The sequence below is a fragment of the Silurus aristotelis genome (assembly GCF_946808225.1).
Source record: "Silurus aristotelis genome assembly, chromosome: 13".
Lineage (NCBI taxonomy): Eukaryota > Metazoa > Chordata > Actinopteri > Siluriformes > Siluridae > Silurus > Silurus aristotelis.
In genome coordinates, this window is record NC_139586.1 from 26,589,589 (window position 1) to 26,609,665 (window position 20,077).

The window sequence follows — 20,077 nt, forward strand, 5'->3', positions numbered from 1 at the left end:
GGTAATTTAGCTAATTGAATGAAAAGCAGGTCTAATGCGCAATGACTGAGCACTTAAAGGGGCGTTTGTAATTTTTTTCCGGCTTGTGAGGTAAATCACAACGCCAATGAAAATGTCAAAAAGCCTGCACCTGATTTCTGGCATTTGACGAAAGTAGGATAAGTAGGCAACTTATAAAATTTTATTGAAAGACAATAGAAACAGAAAAGAAGTTAGATAGATAGATAGATAGATAGATAGATAGATAGATAGATAGATAGATAGATAGATAGATAGATAGATAGATAGATAGATAGATAGATAGATAGATAGATAGATAGATAGATAATTAAATAAGCAAATACAAGGAAAGGGAGATAAAAATAATGATCATAATAATAATTTTAATCTGTAACACACCGTCAGCGTGTTGTCTGTAGCGCTGCGTCTGTGACGGCCGCCTTTGTCAGCGTTACCGTTAATCTTGCACTCATAGCAGGCTTCGGGTGAAAGAGCGCTTTCCTCATCCTCCTCAGAACCAAACTGACCCTGGAAGCCAGCTCCTGTGATACAGTGTCTACACACACACACACACACACACACACACACCGGGTTCAACAAGCACTAATCTACAAACTGTAGGATGAATGATTGATGTTAGCCAATTAAAGGGACGTGGGGAAATAAGTAAAAAAAAAAAAAAAAAAAAAAAAAAAAAAAAAGTATATATATATATATATATATATATATATATATATATATATATATATATATATATATATATATATATATAAAATTCATGTTTATGTAATTCTGAAAGTGAGAAAGTAAAGAAGGCTTGGTTGTTTCAGTCTTACCCCTGTCCTGCTCTGAAAAAGCCTCCGGGGCAGCCGCACAGGTATCCACCGTCCGTGTTGGAGCAGCCATAAGTGCAGGGGTTGCTAGACATGCTGCACTCGTTAACGTCCTGGCATCCACCCATATTCTGCTGGAAGTCGAAGCCTGACGGACACACGCACTTGTAGCTGCCCAGGGTGTTGTAACATGAGGCAGAGCCGCACAGTTGATTGCCGGTACACTCGTTCTCATCTGCAGGGAAAGTAAGAGGGAGACACACAGAGAGTGAGAAGCGTGAGTAATGCTTTATAGGTTAATGCTTGTACTGTGTCCACTACATGAAATTGTTACAGGCGAGTCAATAAATATAGTATTTCATGTTTTCTTAATCTGTATTTTCTCTGTTCTTCAGATACCATTCATATAAAATAAATACAATGTTATTTGATCCATTAACATCAACATGCATTTGTGTCATAACAGACATTATATGACCAACATACATTTCTCATTCATGAACGTTTGTGCACTATACGGACAAAAGTATTGGGACACTGACTTCTCCAGCCACATGTGGTTCTTCCCCAAACTGTTACCACAAAGTTGGACACCTTTCCTATTTTAAATGCATTTTTCTTTCACTTCAACTTGGAGACACAAACCAGTTCCAGCATGACAGTGTACCCAGCTCCATGAAGATATGCTTTACATGGTTTGGATGTGTGTGGAAGATCTTAAGTGGCCTTCTATCGAGCTCTGACCTCAAACCTACTGAACATCTTTGACTGAATTGAATAGTGGAGGTTATTATAAGAGCAAATGGGCATTACCTTTTTACTGGGATGTTCAAAAATCAGTCTTATAGTCAGGTGTCCACATACTTTTGTTCTTATATGGTGGAGATTTGTAACAGTAGTTATTAGGATGCTAGGACGTAGACTACGTCCTACTGGATAGGGAATACAAGAAGTTGAGATGCATGTAGTTTGGGACGTGTCTGAGCTCAAGGTGAACACACTCCAACATCTAGTAGAACATATTCCCAGATCAGTGGAGGTTACTATAAGAATGAATGGGGACAAAATGTCGAATGGAATGTTCAGACAGCACATACCAATAGTATGTTTTAGGTGTCCACAAACTTTTGTCTATACGTTATACTGAATATTTAAGATTAGATTTTTTTGGAATTTGTATTCAGCGTCTAGATTTTTCAAAATTGGCAATTAAACCACTAGCGATTGAAAAACACAAGAGAATTACACAAAAATGTATATCTTCGATTTCAGATTACAGTTTACATTAAAATAATAACATGATAGTACAAAATAATATTGAGTTTTTTTTGTTTTGTTTTTTTGATTTCCTGAAGTCTGCATTAATTTGATATTTAGGATACTTTAGTATGGTATTTTACCTGATGATAAAATACCTTTCGCTTTCTGTTTTTGCATTTCCTGGCCCTAATGATTTACGTTTGGTTGGTTAGATGGTTGGTTAGGGGAGGTGCTATCTTGAGATCAAATCTCAGCCACATCAAGCTACCACTCCTGGGCCCCTGAGCAAGGCCCTTAACCCCATAGCTGTTCAGTTGCATGAATGAGATTGTATGAAAGTCTGCCAAATGCTGTAAATGTAAATGGTTGGTTGATTTAAGACGTGTTTTGAGCGAAATTGTGCTGCAGGACACTCACCCACACACTGGTTCCACTGGTAGTGTTGAACGTAGCCCTGAGGGCAGCCGCAGCGGAATCCACCCAGCATGTTCTGACATCCATGCTGGCATCTGTGATTCCCTGTGCACTCGTCCACATCTGCAATGTATTTTTGTTGATTTAATTATACACTGCAATAAAATGCTGTAAAAAAAAAAACCCACCCAAATTCCGACAGCAACATACCGTTTTCCATTAAAACAGTGCAAACCAATGCATTCTGGGTATTATTTGCCGATTCCCTTGAAAAGTCGAGACGCTGCCTAGCCAACCCAGGAGTCTTATAGACTGGCGATCACTATGTATAGTATACTGTGATTTGTTCATAATTTAACATATTGAAGTACATAATTTAGCAAAACAGAGGGATTTACACTTCTGTACTGTAAAAACAAACAAAACAAATACGCACAAGACAATAAAACTTGCGACCAAGGGTAAGGCTGGGAGATACGCACATCCTGGCAGCGTCCCAGAGTATCCTTTCGCACATACGCTATTGCCTGCCGCACGTAACTTACAATATTTTTACTTTTTTCTGTACCGTGCAAGATCGAAAAATCGTAAGCTGAACCACCGTAACTCAGGAACTGCCAGTATTGTGAACAGTGTTGCATTCTGGGAGTGATGTTAGAATTGAGAGACCAACTTATATAACAGAAATAGGAAGCTGTGATGGCAACTCTGGATCAGATTTAAGCTGGCCAGGGTTTATAAAGGTCCCTGACCCTCGTTGCATCCTGTGGTGCTAATTCCTTTACCTCTGACATTAAATGTGCTACTGTATTATCAGTACCTTCACACTCCACCCCACTGGTGTCCAGAGAGTAGCCCTTCTGACAATCACAAGAGAAACTGCCGGGGCTGTTGAGGCAGGATGCTCGGGATCCACACACACTTGGCTGGTTTGTGCACTCGTTATTATCTGCCGGGTAGGAAAGCATCATTAGAACCGCGCAATCTTTAAGCTCATTTACTGACACTAGCATTTTGTCTCGAATAACGGCATTATTGAGCTTACCGATGCACGCCGTCTGGTGTTGAGTAAATCCAGTAGGGCACTTGCAGGTAAAGCCTCCAATGGTGTTCACGCACAGGAACTGGCAGTTGTGTTGTTTGGTTGAGCATTCGTCCAAGTCTGGGAGTCAAAACATGCACTCGTTGATAATCCATTTTTAACTGCTGTGTAACAAATCTATTCGTGCAATACAGACGGCAAAACTCACCTTTGCAGGTCTTTCCATCTGGCTGTAGGATGTAGCCTCGGGGGCAAGAGCACAGGTAACTGCCTTCTGTGTTCTTACACAGAAAGTTGCACGGCTTGGGCGACTGAGAACACTCGTCCAAATCTGAAACGCACACAATGAGGACACACAGCATGATCATAATGTTCTCATCGTTTATGTTCCACTGTTTTGTTTTCTAGATCAATCGGTTGTTGTTGCTAGCAAATGACGTCGATGCCTGAAAAGAATAGTCAGTATGCCTGGACCATCCTAGGACAACCTATTATTGGAACTTTTAAACTGAGCGTAAGTCTGATGTAGATATCAGTCTTTGTTTACAAGAAATTTCATCTCGATGAACGGTCTCCGGACCGGCCTGCGGCATGTACGCCGCCTTGTGGTAATAGCAGATACTAGCCAGTTACTACTGCATGTCGTACTGCCATTCCTTTTATATCTGTAACATTAAAAGTCCCGGTTTGGCATGAACACCCGTCGTATTTTGGGGTTTATTTGTAAAAAGTGATGACTCATGAGGTAAAATGCATACATACTGAGCACCGCTTCATGTTTTGTGTCCTAAGAGTGTGCTAACTTTTGCACTCGAGTGTTCATAGTAAAATAAAACAATTCAATTCAATTCAGAATTCACGAGCGCCATGTGGGGGCAATTCAGAAAATACTTTTAGAACGGTTTCTATTTGAAAGCTATGAGTTCTCAGAATTACAGTAAACTGGGCATCACACACAGAAAAAAAAAACCTTTGTTGAGAGAAACTTGAAGGACGTACCGATGCACGAGGTGCTGCTGAAGTCATTGGTGTAGCCCACATTGCAGTGGCAGCGGAAGGACCCCACAGTGTTAATACACTCGCCGTTCCTACACAGGCTGGGCAGAACCTTACACTCATTGATATCTGTGGAAACAAAGAGCCACATTCAGTTTGGATTCCTTTCAAATGGTTTTCTATACATAACATCCTCGCAGTCCTTCCACTATAAAGCCATAAAATGAACTGCCCCTCTCACCCCTGCCGTCGGTGGTGTAGCCTGGGCCATGTGGACACATCTTCTTGTAAGGCACGGTGCCAGGCAGAGGGCAGAGCTCGCACTGAGGGCCCCAGCCCCGCCCTCCGTTACAGCAGCACTCAGACTTGGTGACGCTGTTGCGGTTGGAGGACGATTGCTGGCACATGGTCTGGAGGACTTCGGTAAAGCAGAAGCCTTGACGATTATCTGCGAAAGATAACGAGTGATCAGACGTTTTGACTACTTGCATGTGTGATTTTATTGCTAACAGCTATTTGTGGGCTAGAGCAAGGGTTGTTTCATACACCATGGACCGGTTTCGGTATGAAAATTTTTTCACAGACAGGCTGGAGAGTGTGTGTGGTGTGTGTGTGTGTGTGTGTGTGTGTGTGTGTATGTATAAATATATATATAAATCAGAATCAATAGTTGATTGTTGGAACTATCAGCTATCAGCAAAAATCCATACAGATAGTTTTTCCAGCTTCCGGTCTGCTGTCATTGCGAGAGCGGCCTCTAGAGGCGAATCATTGACGCCACATGCTGTTTGTTTTTATTTATTATTTCTGATTTCTAATTTATTATTTGTATAAGTATTCATTCTAATAATATATATATATTATATATTATAATATATATATATATATATATATATATATATATATATATATATATATATATATATATATATATATATATATATATATATATATTAAAAACGGCTTAAAAAAATCAGTTAACTTATCAGTTATCAGCAAGTACGATCCAACCTAGCTCTCGGTATTGGTAAAATCCATTATCGTCTGATAATAAAGCCATCAGAATGGAACAATCACTTGGTCATGAGTTCAAATCCCATACACACCAAGATGTTGCCCCTGAGCAAGGCCCTTAACCCCTGTTCAGTTCATTTTTATTTGTATATAATGCATTTAATGCTAGACATAACGAATAAATTAGTTCAATGTAAGTTGCTCTGGATAAGAACATCTGCCAAATGCCGTAAATGTAAATCACTCATAAAAATAATTAGCCGAACCTGTTGCAAGTCTGGAAGTGATGTTTTCTGAAACTGAGCCATATGTAAATTCGGATAGCAGCTTTCACACAAATAATACAGTGTTAGATCTACAGATAGGGAAGTGGTGGAAGTGGAAGTGCCTCAAGGTAACAGAAAAGCTTCAAGACTAAGACGGTTGTGTTTTTTCAAGTTTTTTTAACAAGCTGCATTGTTTTTCCACAGCAGTACACAGTTATAAATGGATAAAAGTATGGTGTCCTATAGAATAATAAATTGTGGGAGAATTGTTGTTTCCACCTTGCATAGGGCTTCATCACATCACACCACACTGTGGCTGCATTTTGGAGGGCATTTAATTTCTCTCTTCTGTTAGCTATCATTTCCACAGCGGTATTAAATGCATCTTGGGATTGAGCCACACTGCTTTTTAAAAAAAAATCTCTGGGCTTTTTTTTTTTTTTTACTATACAATAAAAACGTTAACTCTATTAAAAATTTTTGTCACTGCATTTAATTTTTTGTAGCTGTAGCGATATCTGTGTACACTGCACTCTTCACAGGATGCGCATGAGACAAAAACCTGGCAACACAAACGTGATTCGAATTCTAGGACAGTTTCACAAACTTGTTATTCTCAGGGTGTGTGTGTGTGGGAGTGTGTGTGTGTGTGTGTTAGGTAACATTTGTGAAGGTGTGCTGAAGGCTTCATTTTTGACTCACACACCTGCAAATCATCATATACACATACAGACCCGCTATTACCACGCAAGTTATAGCGAAAGCATATGCGCAGCCCTGCGTGAGATCGTGTGCACCTTCACGGGAGGTTCTTACCGATGCACTCGGTGCCGGTGGAGCTGGGCTCGAATCCTTCGCTGCACTCGCAGCGGTAGCTGCCCACCGTGTTCACGCAGCGGCCGTTCTTGCAGATGCCAGGCTTGGTTCTGCACTCGTTCAGGTCTGCCAAGGAGATGTGCAGAGGAGGGGAATGAGTGATACAGTGAGTCAGGGTGAGTGGGTGGTCGAGAACGAAGAGACAGTGAAAGAGATGGAAAAAGCTGAATCTTAGTGCGAGAACCTGTGCAAAGCATTTTCTATTAATATCACCCGAGACCCAGTTACAGGATTTACTGTACATCTAAAAACAGATTTTCGACACTTGAATACACGCAAATTCATCATTTAATTAAAAAAATAGTATCAGGAATTTTTTTTACTGTAAAATATTCAATATTAAAAAAACATTGCACCTTTACATAACACTGAGTCGGTATGAGAAGTCCTAAGAAGCCATGCGTTATAATATTTCTTCTTTTTTGTTTTCTCATGATCATGATTTCATTTTCTCGTGATCTCGACATAAACATTTTTTTTTTTCATGATTTCAATTTAACAAAAGTTGCTTTCTCATGATCTCAACATAGCAAAATTAGTTTTCTAATAATCTCATCATAACAAAAGTTGTTTTCTCATGATCTTAACATACCAAAAGTTTGTTTCTCATTATTACAACAAAAAAGTTGTTTTCTCATGATCACAACATAAAAGTTGTTTTCTCATTATCTCAACAAAAAAAGGTTTTCTCCTGATCTCGACAAAACAAAACTTTTCTCATGATCTCAAAATAGCAAAACTTGTTTTCTCGTTTTTACAACTTAATTTTCTTGTGATCGAAGTAAAAACCTGTTTTCTCACAATGTAATTATATCACGAGAAAATCTCACACCTTGTGAATGAAAGCCTCCTTCTCAAGTGTCGTACATGTATGTATGTATGTAAATTCTCATTTACACACACACACACACACACACACACACACACACACACACACACACACACACACGCTTGTATATGCACTCACCCATACAGCCCTCTCCATCAGGTCGGCGAGTCATTCCCACTGGACAGATGCACATGAAGGTGCCGATGAGATTTTTGCAGACCATGCCTCTGCTTTCACAGTCGTCCAGCCCCTCAGAACACTCATCCTGGTCTATAGAGAGAGATGGAGAGAGAGGACATTCCACAATATTGAATTTATCGCAGCAAGATCTTTAGTGTGTAAGGCACACTAAAGTTACAATCCCATTTCCAAAAAAGGTGGGACAATGTGTCAAATGTACATAAAACAGAATGCAATGATTTGCAAATCTCATAAATCCATATTCTATTAGCAATAAAACAAAAAATATATCAAATGTTTGAAGCCTAAGAAAAATAAGGTCATTTTAAATTTGATGGCTACAACACTAAGCAAAAAGGTTTGGACAGGGCCATGTTTACCACTGTGTAGCATCACGTCTTCTGTCTGTACACATCTGGGAATTGAGGTGACCATTTGCTGAATTTTTAACCTCTAAAACCGTTCGGCATTGATGGAGCCTTTCCAAATGTGCAAACTGCCCATTCCACAGGCACAAATGCCCACCTATACCGCCAACGCGCACTGAAAACAAGCCAGATGTTATGGGAGTCTGGAGGACATGGTGTCCTTGGTTTCCAAAAAAACATTTCAATTTGAATTCGTCCGACCACTGAACAGTTTTCCACTTTACCTCAGTACATTTTAAATGAGCTTTGGCCCAGAGAGGATGGTGGTGTTTCCAGATGTTCACGGACGCCGTCGTTTTTGCATGATAGAGATTTAACCTGCATTTGCCCGATGACATGGCAAACTGTGTTTTGTTTTTGTGTGAATTGTGACTGTTTTAAATGCAGTGCCGAACATCACGGCATCCAATATTAAATAAAATTTCTCCAGATTCTTTGAATCATTACTTTTGAGAGACTCTGCCTCTCTAAGACACACTATTTATACCCAATCATCTTACTGACCCGTTGTCAATTAACCTCATTAGTTGCTAAATGTTTCTCCAACTTCTTCTTCTTTCGGCTTCTCCCATTAGGGGGCGCCACAGCGGATCATCCGTCTCCATACCCCCCTGTCCTCTACATCTGCCTCTATCACACCAACTACCTGCATGTCTTCCCTCACCACATCCATAAACCTCCTCCTTGGTCTTCCACTTTTTCTTCTTTCTGGCGCCCCTATACTAAGAATTCTTCTCCCGATAAATGTTTCTCCAACTGTTTAATTTTAATAGCACTTCTTTTTTCCAGACTTTTGTTGCCCCGTCTCTGACCTTCATTGAGAAGTGTTGCAGCAATTAAATTCAAAATTTACTTATTTGTTCCTTAAAATTGTACATTTCTTCATTTTCTCTTTGTCCTAATGTGAATCAAATATGGGTTTATGAGATTTTGCAAATCAGTGCATTCTTTTTTTAATTTACATTTAACACAGTGTCCTGAATTTTTTTGGATATGGGGTTGTACATCTTCCTCTTCAACAGATTGTGTAGCTAATGCTCCGTAATGACCTGGATAAGAGGAGAAAGGAACATGCCGTGACAGCACTAATTGGTTTCGTGCCAAACAAAAGTTTTCAGACAGTTGTGAAACTTAATTAAGCAGAATCAGCGAGGCTTTATTAATATGAGGACGGCGTGATCATCCCGCGGGCCTGTAATTAGAGAGAATGGCCGGTTTGCTGTGGATTTTCTCACCTCGACACATTCTCTGATCCTCACGGAGCACGTAGCCTGCAGGGCACATGCACTCGTACGAGCCGAACGTGTTGACACAGCGGAAAGCGCAGAGCAGCGGGTTCACGCTACACTCGTTAATATCTGGGGGAAAAAACAGAGAAAACAATTCACAACTGTTATGCTGCAAAAGCCTATAAATATATCAATTATAAATATATCGTTCACAGAATTTTTTTTTTTACTATTTTAAATATTGCATGGATTTCTGAAGGGGTTTGGATGGTACTGCATGGAACTGGTTTCCAAATAATGTCCTGCACACATACTGCTTATTAGACTTTATCCAAATACCTGTTTATTATGCCAGTATTCATGTTTTATTATCATAAACAGAAGTCGACTGATCGTGGATTTTACCGATACCGATTTGGATCGTACTTGGCGATAACTGATTAATCAACCAATATATATATAGATACACAGTGGAACCTCGGAGCTCGCGGCCTCAGCGCTCGCGACCTCGCATGTTTGCGACTTTTATTCCGACCGGCGACTCTCATTCAGATCGGCTCGTGAGCAACCGCGAGCTGCTCAAAACGCTAGTTTTAACATTTCTAATCAAGATTTATCTCATTAAAATTGTCTAAAAAATGCTTTAAAACTATTTTTATTATGTATTATTATACTGTACTTCTCTACTGCATACTTTACTGTACCTGTACTTTATTTTTTTTAATTAAGCATTGTAATTGCTGTTAATTTACATAAAGTATTGTTAAAATAGTCTAATAATTAAGTGTTATGGAGTGAAATAGTGTTATTTACTCATTTAAATCGATTTCGTATAGTGTTCTTTGTGTTTTTACTGGGTTGGAAGGGGCGTATCAAAAGGTCGCGAAAATTCGGAACTCCCGACCGGTCTTGGTCCCTAACCCTCGCGAGCTCAGAGGTTCCACTGTATTACAAACAAAATTATAAAATAAAAGGCTCCTGAATCATGAAAATGTGCTAAAAGAAAATAAATATAAATATATTCATTAATAAATACAATTATATAACTAATAAATTGTAAATAAATATAAGATAATGCTCTCTGTGCAACGTGCAGTCTTGCGTAAAAACAAACAGAACGTGGCGTCAGTGATTCGCCTCTAGAGGCCGCTCTCGTAATGGCAGCAGACCGGAAGCCGGAAAAACTGTGTTTTTTTTTTGCCAATAGTTCCAGTAATCGACTAGTAGCGCTAATTAATCAGCAAAACACATTTATTGTTCGACCTCTAGTCATAAACTTTAGTGTATTATTTTGCCTGGAAATCTTATAATGTATAGAATTATATACGCCATTTGCCTACATTACTTAGTCTACACTATATGAGCAAAAGTATTGGGACACCAAACTTTTCCAGCTATATGTGTTTCTTCCCCAAACTGTTACTACAAACTTGGAGGCATGGAATTCTATAGGATGTCTTCTAAACATGACATTTTTTTCCTTTACATGAACTTTGAGATCCAAACCTGTTCCAATGCCCCTGTGCACAAGGCCAGCTCCATGAAGATATGCTGTACATGGGTTGAAAGTGTGTGGAAGATCTTCTGCTATAAAGCTCTTTAACCTTATTGAACACTTTTGGGATGAATGTAAATGCTGATTGCACCCCAGGCCTCCTCATCTCACCTACATCACTACCTGACTTTATCAACACCCTTGTGACTTATTAAATCTCCACAAAATCAAGTGGAACATCTTCCCTGGAGAGTGGAGCTTCTTAAAACAGCAAATAGGCACTAGATGTGGAATGGGATGTTCAAAAAGCACATACTAACTTTAAAGTCAGGTGTCCACAAAACTTTTGTGCAGTGTATTTTTTATATATACGGAATGTGATTACTACTGTTGGGCATCACATATTCTTCTTCTTTCTCTTATTATTATTATTATTATTATTATTATAATAAGACACACAGTATTTTGTTTTATATGGTGCACACACCTTCACAAGTCATCATAGGCCCAGGTTCGAAGCCCTCCTGACAGGAACACTCGAAGCCTCCAACCACATTGGTGCAGGTGCCGTTTCCGCACGGGTTCCCGATCGAACACTCGTCCGTATCTGAAACGCGAGCAGAGAAACATCACGACATGATCCACATCACGTGGAACTTAAACGTCTCTGAGAGACGTGTGTGTACCTGCATGCATTGTGTGAAGATATCTATATTTGTGCATCCGAGTCAGTGTGTGTGTGTGTGTGTGTGTGTGTGTGTGTGTACTCACCCACGCATTCGATTCCAGTGTAATCCAGGTTGTACCCGAAAGGACATTCGCAGCGGAAGGAGCCGTCGGTGTTGATGCAGGCGCCGTTTTTACACGGGTTATCCAGACACTCGTTCATATCTACACAGGAAGAAAAAGACAAGGTGTGTTATACTGGACACATTTTCAGAACTGCAAGTGAATTTGCTGGGATGAGCAACAGAAATAAATAATAAAGAGTGTCAGAATATTACAGGTTTTTCATTCTTTTTAATAGTTTATAAACATTTATAATAATAATAATCCTCATTTTTTCCATGCTAAGAGGAATCTCTATCTGATCTCTATCTCTATCTATCTGTCCCACTTTTATGACCTAAATTTGGCATAGTTCCGTATTTCCCTGTCACCTGTAATGGTGGATTTGGTGTTTGCTGTTAGGCTTTGTGTTTTCTATACATGTATTCTGTATCTGTATCTTACCCACGCGGCCTTCGCCTCGCCCAGGCACGGCTCCGTGACCGTAAGGACACAACTGTTTGAATGCAGCTGCACAGAAACAAGAGAACATGACCAGGGTTAAAAAAGGTCTTTAGAAGTATATGGTGTTTATATGATATACCCAACATTGCTTATTTTTCATTGCAGGATGTTTGATTGAGGTTTTCTGAGTTGCTTTGGATTTTCCCAGATCAGAAACAAAATTCTCAGAACTACTTCTTCAACCTCCACATCATGAAAAACAATTGTCCGCTGTTTCCTACAGTATAAACAGTTTGTCATGTTGATCAAAATATATTATACTGGTTCTCACCTGAATCGTGTCAACCCGCAAAACATCTGCGCATCAGTTCATTATATAAGTCATTGAATGCAAAATACCAAAAAAACAGTTGTCAGAATGTGTGAAGTTAAAATTTCTATTCAACTTTTTTTGGTTAACGCGTCTTGAATAATGAACTAACTTTCTTTCGGCTTCTCCCATTAGGGGGCGCCACAGCAGATCATCCGTATTCGTGATCCGCATGTTTGATTTGGCACATGTTTTTACGCTGGATGCCCTTCCTAACGCAACCCTCCCCATTTATCCGGGCTTGGGACCGGCACTAAGAGTCAATCAACCCTAATGACTGGGGTTAGTTCCCTAACCGGGAATCGAACCTGGGCCTCAGCGGTGAGAGCGCCGCATCCTAACCACTAGACCACCAGGGGACCATCTTGAATAATTAACTAGTTCTCTAAAATAGGTCAAATGTAAATCTCGTGAACCTTCAATTGGCAAAACGCAGAATTACAATTGCTGAAAATGGATGAACAACCAGGAAAAGAACTAACACTAATACAGTACAGTAAAAGTGTGAATCCTGTCCGGCCTCCTGCATTGAAATTCATAGATGCCAAACAGAAGATTTTCAGCCTTGTGAAACCTGAAACCTGAAACCGCACGCTGTCACATTTTGACGATCTTGTTTTCGAACGGTGACAAAAGGACTGGCAATGAGACGTTCATTTACACAAATACTTACATTTGGGAGTTAAACTACGGATTTTGAGAAAAGTACACACTTTTGCAAGTAATCTATTGTGTTGTGCTGTTTGTACAAATTGTTTTGAGAAATGCATTTACTGATTTGCAAATTTTAAGAATGATTCGAGAAATGCTTCAAAGGAAATGAGAAAAACTGTAAGTGTAGCCATGGGTGAGAGTCCTGGTACCTTGGCCCTCCTGGGGGCAGAGTTCACACGGGTCACCCCAGCCTTCTCCGGGCATCAGGCTGCAGCAACAGTCAGCCTTGCTAATGTTCTGAGGTTTGGGAACGGAGCATTTGCTGGCCTCGAAACGTGTGAAGCAGAAGCCGGTGCGTGTGTCTTAGAAAATAAGAGAAAACAGAGGTAAAATGTATACAAAAAAAGCTTCTAAAGGAGTCTAAAACCTTCTGTAGCTATTGCTTAATTATTCACTAAAGTAAAAGTGGTACTAAAATATTTAACAGGTCGCACTCACCAAAGCAGCGACGTTTGTTGTCGGACAGAACAAAACCTGGATGGCAGTTACACTGGAAGCTTCCCGGGGTGTTAGAACAGTGGCCAAACAGACACAGGTTGGGCTGAGATTCACACTCGTCAATGTCTGCACAGAGAAACGACGTGAAAGAGATCGACAGACACAATAGAATACAGAGCGTTTGTTCTATCTGGTGTGTGTGTTACAGGAAGAATAGAGGCAGGCTCACCAATGCAGTTGTCGTTCTGTAACGCGTAACCCGGTGGACAGATACAACGGAAAGAGCCGTCCAGGTTCTGACACGTACCAGGCGAGCAGGTGCCCGGGTATGTCACGCACTCGTTAATGTCTGCAAGCAGAATAACACCTCGTTAACTGTACCACAAACTGTGATTTTTGGATATAAAAGTTTTATTGGAAAAAAAAAATCCTGTTCCTGCACATTTACATTGCATTACATTTTAAGTCATTTTCAACATTTGAGTAAATCCATTTTAACAAAAAAAATAAGGTCATGTTGAATTTGATGGCATTTTTTGCATTCTGTTTTTATTTACATTTTACACGCTGTCCCAACTTTTTTGGAACTGGACCTACATATGCCAATTAGCGTGAACATGAACCAGGTGCGAACAAACATATGACCCGGTACGTTAAATTCGAGGTTCAGCGGTTTATAGGAAACGTAGTCCCTGTCCATGGTCCTGATTATGCCTCTCCAAAAATTAGTTACTTACATTTTTTTGCAGATTTATTGTAAATATAATTTGAGAATTTCTTACGGTTTTTAAATAATCATCAAATGCGGCATGAATTAAAGAGGCTGAATTATCGCTACTCTTTCCTTTGCATTGTAAAAATTCGTAGATGTTTATACAATTATTTTACTCTCAAAATATCCAAATTTGTATTCGCAAAGAAGTTTCTCAAGCATTCATTCCATATATCCTTTAAAGATCCTTTAATTCCGACACTTTTCCAGAACCTACAAAGAAAATCCCTGGTGATCTTTATGCCCAAATCCAGCTCTGTCTCAAAGGTCAGGATTTTCATTTTCAACTTCTGCTGATTTGCTCTCATTGTTGAAGAAATTCTTATGTTCGCATTAAAAGTATGTTTCATATTTTAATGCCTTAATTTACCCACTTGCACTGATTATTTCATGTCACTGTACATCTTTAACCAAGACATAGTGAACCAGACGGTACATTGGATTAAACAAAAAAAACCTTTTCTAAAACCATGGGGAGACAAACGTTTGCACTGTATATTGTAAAAGTGTGATAATGACTTACCGACGCAGTTCTTAGAGTCAGGAGTGAGCTCATAGCCGTCCAGACAGAGACACTGGAAGGAGCCGACCCTGTTGATACACTGACCATACCTGCAGACTTGTCCAGCCAGAGTGCTGCACTCATCCACATCTGCACAGAGACAGAAGGAAGACTATTAGAGACACACAACATACATTCGAGGACACAATGACCCCATCAGAAAGGTATGGAAGACTCTTTCCACCACTAAATAATAATTTCTTTTGAAGAAAAAATGAAGAATTGTGAGTAAAAAGGCAGAATTGCGATATATGAACCCGCAATTCCAGGTTATAAAGTCAGAACTCTGGAAACACTTTCTGGAAAAGCTCCATAGAAAACCAAGAGATGTGATTCTTACAGAACATGAGAGTTACCTTTTTATTGTAAACAGAGCTTTGAATGCCATTTATGGTTAAGTCAATGTTATGGCTATGTTAACCATGTTAGCCTATTATCTGCTTTGCCAGAAAGTGTCGCAAATGAGTTATAAACTCGCAATTGGGGGATAAAAAGTCAGAATTCTTACTTCATATCTCGCAATTCTGCCTTTTTTCTGACTTTATTTACTACAATTCTGAGAAAAAAAGGTCAGAATTGTGAAATGAAATGTCACAATAGCCTTTTTTTTTTTTGGCAAAAACAAGCTTCCAATGGAAAAGTGACAAAATAAAAAAAAATGCACAAACATTTGGAGACAAACACGAGCTTTCAGACAAACAACAAACCCTCAGTGACATACAACATACTGGGATACAACACACTCTCACAGGCACGACAATTACAAACAAGGAAAACGTATAATAATCTATACAATGAAGATTTTGGATATTTCGCATATTTAACGTTCGTGCTACGAGTCTCCAGTGTAAGTGTTTTGAACATTCGTTTCCAGTTCCTGTCAAAAATGAGCAAACACCAAGTTTTTCATGGTTTTTGGAGACACTTGCATGTTCCTTTTGTTTCTATGCAACAAACTCGGCTATTTTAATGCTATAAAGATTCACTTTGATCAAACTAATATAGGAAGTTCCAGACGATGGCATGAAGAACAGGTTTATACACTCTCGTCATCCGGACAGTTTGTTTCTTCAAACATTCAGCTGAAATATTCACAGGAAATTTGTGTGTCTTTATGGCGTTCATGTCTAACCATCCTCAGAGGGGTACAAGGGGCTTTTTACTCCTCACATGTACATTTACAGCACAGCGAAACCTTTCCTTTGCATATCCTGCTGTTGTTGGGAAGCTGTGGTCAGAGCATAGGATTAGCCATGATAGAGTACTGCTGGAGCACAGACGGTATAGGGCCTTGCTCAAGGGCCCAAGAGTGGCAGTTTGGCAATACAGTGGCTTAAACCCCCAACCTTCTAATCACTAACCACTGTGCTATGTATAATGTATGTAGAAAGTATGTTCAAATGTTCTAGGTGACCTTTATAAGATACTCACCCATGCAGTCATTATTGTGTGTGAGCTCAAAGCCGGGGAAGCAAAGGCAGTTGTAGGAGCCCACGGTGTTCTTGCACGTCCCGTTTCCACATGGCTGTCTCTCGCACTCGTCGATGTCTGATCCAGAGAGAGTGAAGTAAACAGAGATTATTGTGTGCATTCAGATCGTTATCTCATCATCGTAGTATCGATCTGGACTTATGACCACTTGGCAAAAGCACAACTTAAGAGTCTAATCAAGAAATCCCCAAAGTACGGCCCGCAGGCTGAATACGGCTCGCCCCCCACTTTTGAAACGTTGCTCTAAACAATGCCAGAGACATATTTAAAATATACAATCGTCTATCGTCCAAAAATTCCGTACTGATAGTTTTTCCGGCTTCCGTAACCCCTGTCTTTACAAGAGCGGCCTCTAGGGGTGAATCAGTGTTGTCACGTGCTGTGTGTTTTTACACGTGAGACGCTCTGCATGGATAGTACTATATTATATTTATTATTTATCATATATTAATTATATATTCGGGTTTATTAATAAATATATTCGTATTTATTTCCGTTAGCACATTTTCATAATTCCGTACTGTTTTTTTTTTTTTGGTAATAAAGTTCAGTACTATTTTACATGGAGTGTTATGTTTGTTTTTTACTCAGTATCTATTTTAAAACCTTCCGCTTGATTAATCGTTTATTGGGAGATCAAGCTATTGTTATTGGTAAAATCAGTCGACCTCTGGTTATTAACGTAGCTTAATTATTTGTTAGATTCATCCGACAATCATACGCATATGCATAAGTAACTAAATGGTATGATTTTACTAGCAATGAATATGATAAAATGTCATTATGGGAGGAATAATGCTATTTTAAAAGGCGATATATATCTCTCTGAAAGTAATGTTAATTTCTCTGTACGGTGCAAAACAATATAGTAAACTAATCGAACGTTAGAAGGCAAAAGAAATACATTTAAATCATAATAAAATCTACTACCACAATAAAAGTGGTAGTCACTCTGGGCAATGTTATTTTCTGTTAAATAAAATTACTTGGCCCTCTCAGGAAAAAGTGTGGGGACTCCCGGTTTAATCCAAAGTCACAGAAAGTAAGTCCGAAGCGTGTCTGTTTTTTAGTTGAAGATGTGGACACACTCACCCATGCACATAGTGAGGTCCGCTGTGGCCTTGAAGCCGTTGTGGCAGAGACAGCGGTAGCTGCCCTGTGTGTCGATGCATTCACCATGGCTGCACACGTTGGGGATTTCCAGGCATTCGTTACGATCTGCAGAAAGATTCATGGCTCTAACAAACATTTCACATTTGTTTTAGAATAATGTAACCATGTGGTAACTGCTGGTAAACCATCTCCTTCACAATGCTATACACCCTGTGGGGCTTTTGTAGACAGAGGACTCACCCACGCATGCTCCACTGGGGGACAGCTTGAAGCCGGGGGAGCACTCGCAGCGGAAACTGCCGGGGATGTTGTTGCAGTTGGCGTTGCGTTGACACAAGTTGTCCCCGCTGTTACACTCGTCAATATCTGAGTCGAGGGGAAAAAAGATAAACAGCAAGTGGTGCAATCAGTCATGAGAGTTATAAGTGTCACCTCGTAAAACACGGTGTGTCGTCTTATGGGATGGAATTGACGAGATAATTGTGTGTGTGTGTGTGTATGTGTGTGTGTGCGTACCTTCACAAACCAGCAGGATGTTATTGTAGCTGAAGCCCATTGGACACTCGCAGCGGAAGCTTCCGATCTGATTGATGCACGCTCCATGGGCACAGATCCCAGGAATCTCCCTGCACTCGTCGATATCTGGATCAGGACACACGTTTCGGTTGTCACATCATCTCACAACAAGCATGCACAGCTTTATAAATTCGACTCCAAGGCGTGGCTTACCGATGGGTTTTCCAGTGTGGATATCAATAATGAAGCCAGGAGCTGGGTTTCCGCACAGGAGCTCATACTCAGCTACACAAAGAGAGATGGAAATGTTAAAAGAGGGCGATAGAAATACAGGACGATCTGAGAATTGATTGTTGCCTATCGCCAGGTTGGTGGGTGTGACCTTCAAGTGCCTTGTCTCATTCATACAGTTTTTTTTAGTTGCTTTGCAGCGTTTCTTGAATCATTCTTCATATTCGCAAACCAGTAAATTAATTTCTCAAAACAATGTACAAGCAGTATCACGTATCGGATTTCCTGAAAAAGCCTGTACTTTTCTCAAAATCCTTAATTCCTCTCTCAGAAGTAATATTTGTGTCAATGAACATCTCATTACCATCAAAAGTCCTTTTGTCACCGTTTACAAACAACATCATCAAAATGCGACTGAACACGATTTCAGTGTTTCCTGATGTAAACTATGGTTTGGATTAGTGTTGGAAAATGCACAAGGCTGAATTTCTTCTGTTTGGCATCTATGAATTTCAACAGTAAAAAAATGTACACATTACTGTATGTGGGATATCGATTCATTTCCTGGTTGTTCATCCATTTTCCGAAATTTATTCTGTGTTTGTTGCCAATTGAAGTTTCACAGGATTTACCTTTGACCTGTTTTAGAGAACTAGCTGATCATTGGTCGCCCTCATTACTGACATTTAAAATTCATCTGCGCGATTCATCAATTTAAGACGCAAATTACGATAAAAGTAGTTGAATAGAAATTTCAACTTCACACATTCTGAGAACTGGATTATCGCTTTTGCATTTAATGACTTGTGCAGTGAGCTGATGGCCAGATGTTTTGGGAGTTGAGACTATTTTCAGGTGAGATGCAGTATAATGTATTTTGATCAACGTGACAAACTATTGATAATCTTGGAAACAGAAGATACTTGTAGACCATTAATTCAATGAATGTACCAAAGCGTTTTGTTGAAAGCGACGAGAAAATTTTATGAAGTGCAAAAGTGACGACATGATGTGGAGGTTGAACAAGTCGGTTTGAGAATTTTATTTCTGATCTGGGAAACGCTCCAAAGCAACAACAGAAAAGAATTATTGTGTACAATTGTTTGCTCTTTCCTACATTATTAATTGTTCACGTCATGTTGATCAAAATATCGAGGCATCTCACTCTCCAGTGTTCTGTATTGTTTATAGACTATAATCACACTCTTGATGTCACCCAAATGAGGATGGGTTCCCCTTTTGAGTCTGGTTCCTTTCAAGGTTTCTTCCTCATAACATCTAAGAGTTTTCCTTGCCACAGTCACCATGGCACCAAGTCAAGTCAAGTCAAGTCAACTTTATTTCTATAGCGCTTTTCACAACAGACATTGTCTCAAAGCAGCTTTACAGAATTTAACAGTGAAGGTGAACGATGTGTATTTATCCCTGATGAGCAGCCATGGCAACTGTGGCAAGGAAAAACTCCCTTAGATGGTATGAGGAAGAAACCTTGAGAGGAACCAGACTCAAAAGGGAACCTATCCTCATTCGGGTGATACATCGTTCGTCCTTAACTGTTTAATTCTGTAAAGCTGCTTTGAGACAATGTCCGTTGTGAAAAGCGCAATAGAAATAAACTTGACTCGACATAAACCAGTCAGAATGTGTGAAGTTTAAATTTCTATTCATCTTCTTTTTGGTAAATGTGATTAATTGTGCAGATGAATCTTGAATGTTTTAATAAAAAAAAATAAAAAAAGGTCAAAGGTGAATCTAGTGAACCTTCGATTGGTGTT

At 39.6% G+C, this 20,077-nt stretch overlaps 1 protein-coding gene across 1 annotated transcript in view; it reads right to left on the bottom strand.

The window, feature by feature from the left end:
- The window catches only part of fbn2b (fibrillin 2b), a 93,311-nt gene that overhangs the window by 3,147 nt on the left and 70,087 nt on the right, over nucleotides 1–20,077 (bottom strand). The window contains exons 42-64 of the mRNA XM_083558907.1: nucleotides 18,285–18,356; nucleotides 18,072–18,197; nucleotides 17,796–17,921; nucleotides 17,535–17,660; nucleotides 16,383–16,499; nucleotides 14,913–15,041; nucleotides 13,847–13,966; nucleotides 13,618–13,743; nucleotides 13,329–13,481; nucleotides 12,096–12,161; nucleotides 11,634–11,753; nucleotides 11,350–11,469; nucleotides 9,374–9,496; nucleotides 7,669–7,800; nucleotides 6,642–6,767; nucleotides 4,787–4,993; nucleotides 4,549–4,674; nucleotides 3,758–3,880; nucleotides 3,553–3,669; nucleotides 3,328–3,456; nucleotides 2,511–2,630; nucleotides 837–1,068; nucleotides 400–556 (exon numbers count right to left, since the gene is read on the bottom strand). Of these exons, the coding sequence (XP_083415033.1) occupies nucleotides 400–556; nucleotides 837–1,068; nucleotides 2,511–2,630; nucleotides 3,328–3,456; nucleotides 3,553–3,669; nucleotides 3,758–3,880; nucleotides 4,549–4,674; nucleotides 4,787–4,993; nucleotides 6,642–6,767; nucleotides 7,669–7,800; nucleotides 9,374–9,496; nucleotides 11,350–11,469; nucleotides 11,634–11,753; nucleotides 12,096–12,161; nucleotides 13,329–13,481; nucleotides 13,618–13,743; nucleotides 13,847–13,966; nucleotides 14,913–15,041; nucleotides 16,383–16,499; nucleotides 17,535–17,660; nucleotides 17,796–17,921; nucleotides 18,072–18,197; nucleotides 18,285–18,356 (2,993 nt within the window). The remainder of the gene's footprint in view (nucleotides 1–399; nucleotides 557–836; nucleotides 1,069–2,510; nucleotides 2,631–3,327; nucleotides 3,457–3,552; nucleotides 3,670–3,757; nucleotides 3,881–4,548; nucleotides 4,675–4,786; nucleotides 4,994–6,641; nucleotides 6,768–7,668; nucleotides 7,801–9,373; nucleotides 9,497–11,349; nucleotides 11,470–11,633; nucleotides 11,754–12,095; nucleotides 12,162–13,328; nucleotides 13,482–13,617; nucleotides 13,744–13,846; nucleotides 13,967–14,912; nucleotides 15,042–16,382; nucleotides 16,500–17,534; nucleotides 17,661–17,795; nucleotides 17,922–18,071; nucleotides 18,198–18,284; nucleotides 18,357–20,077) is intronic.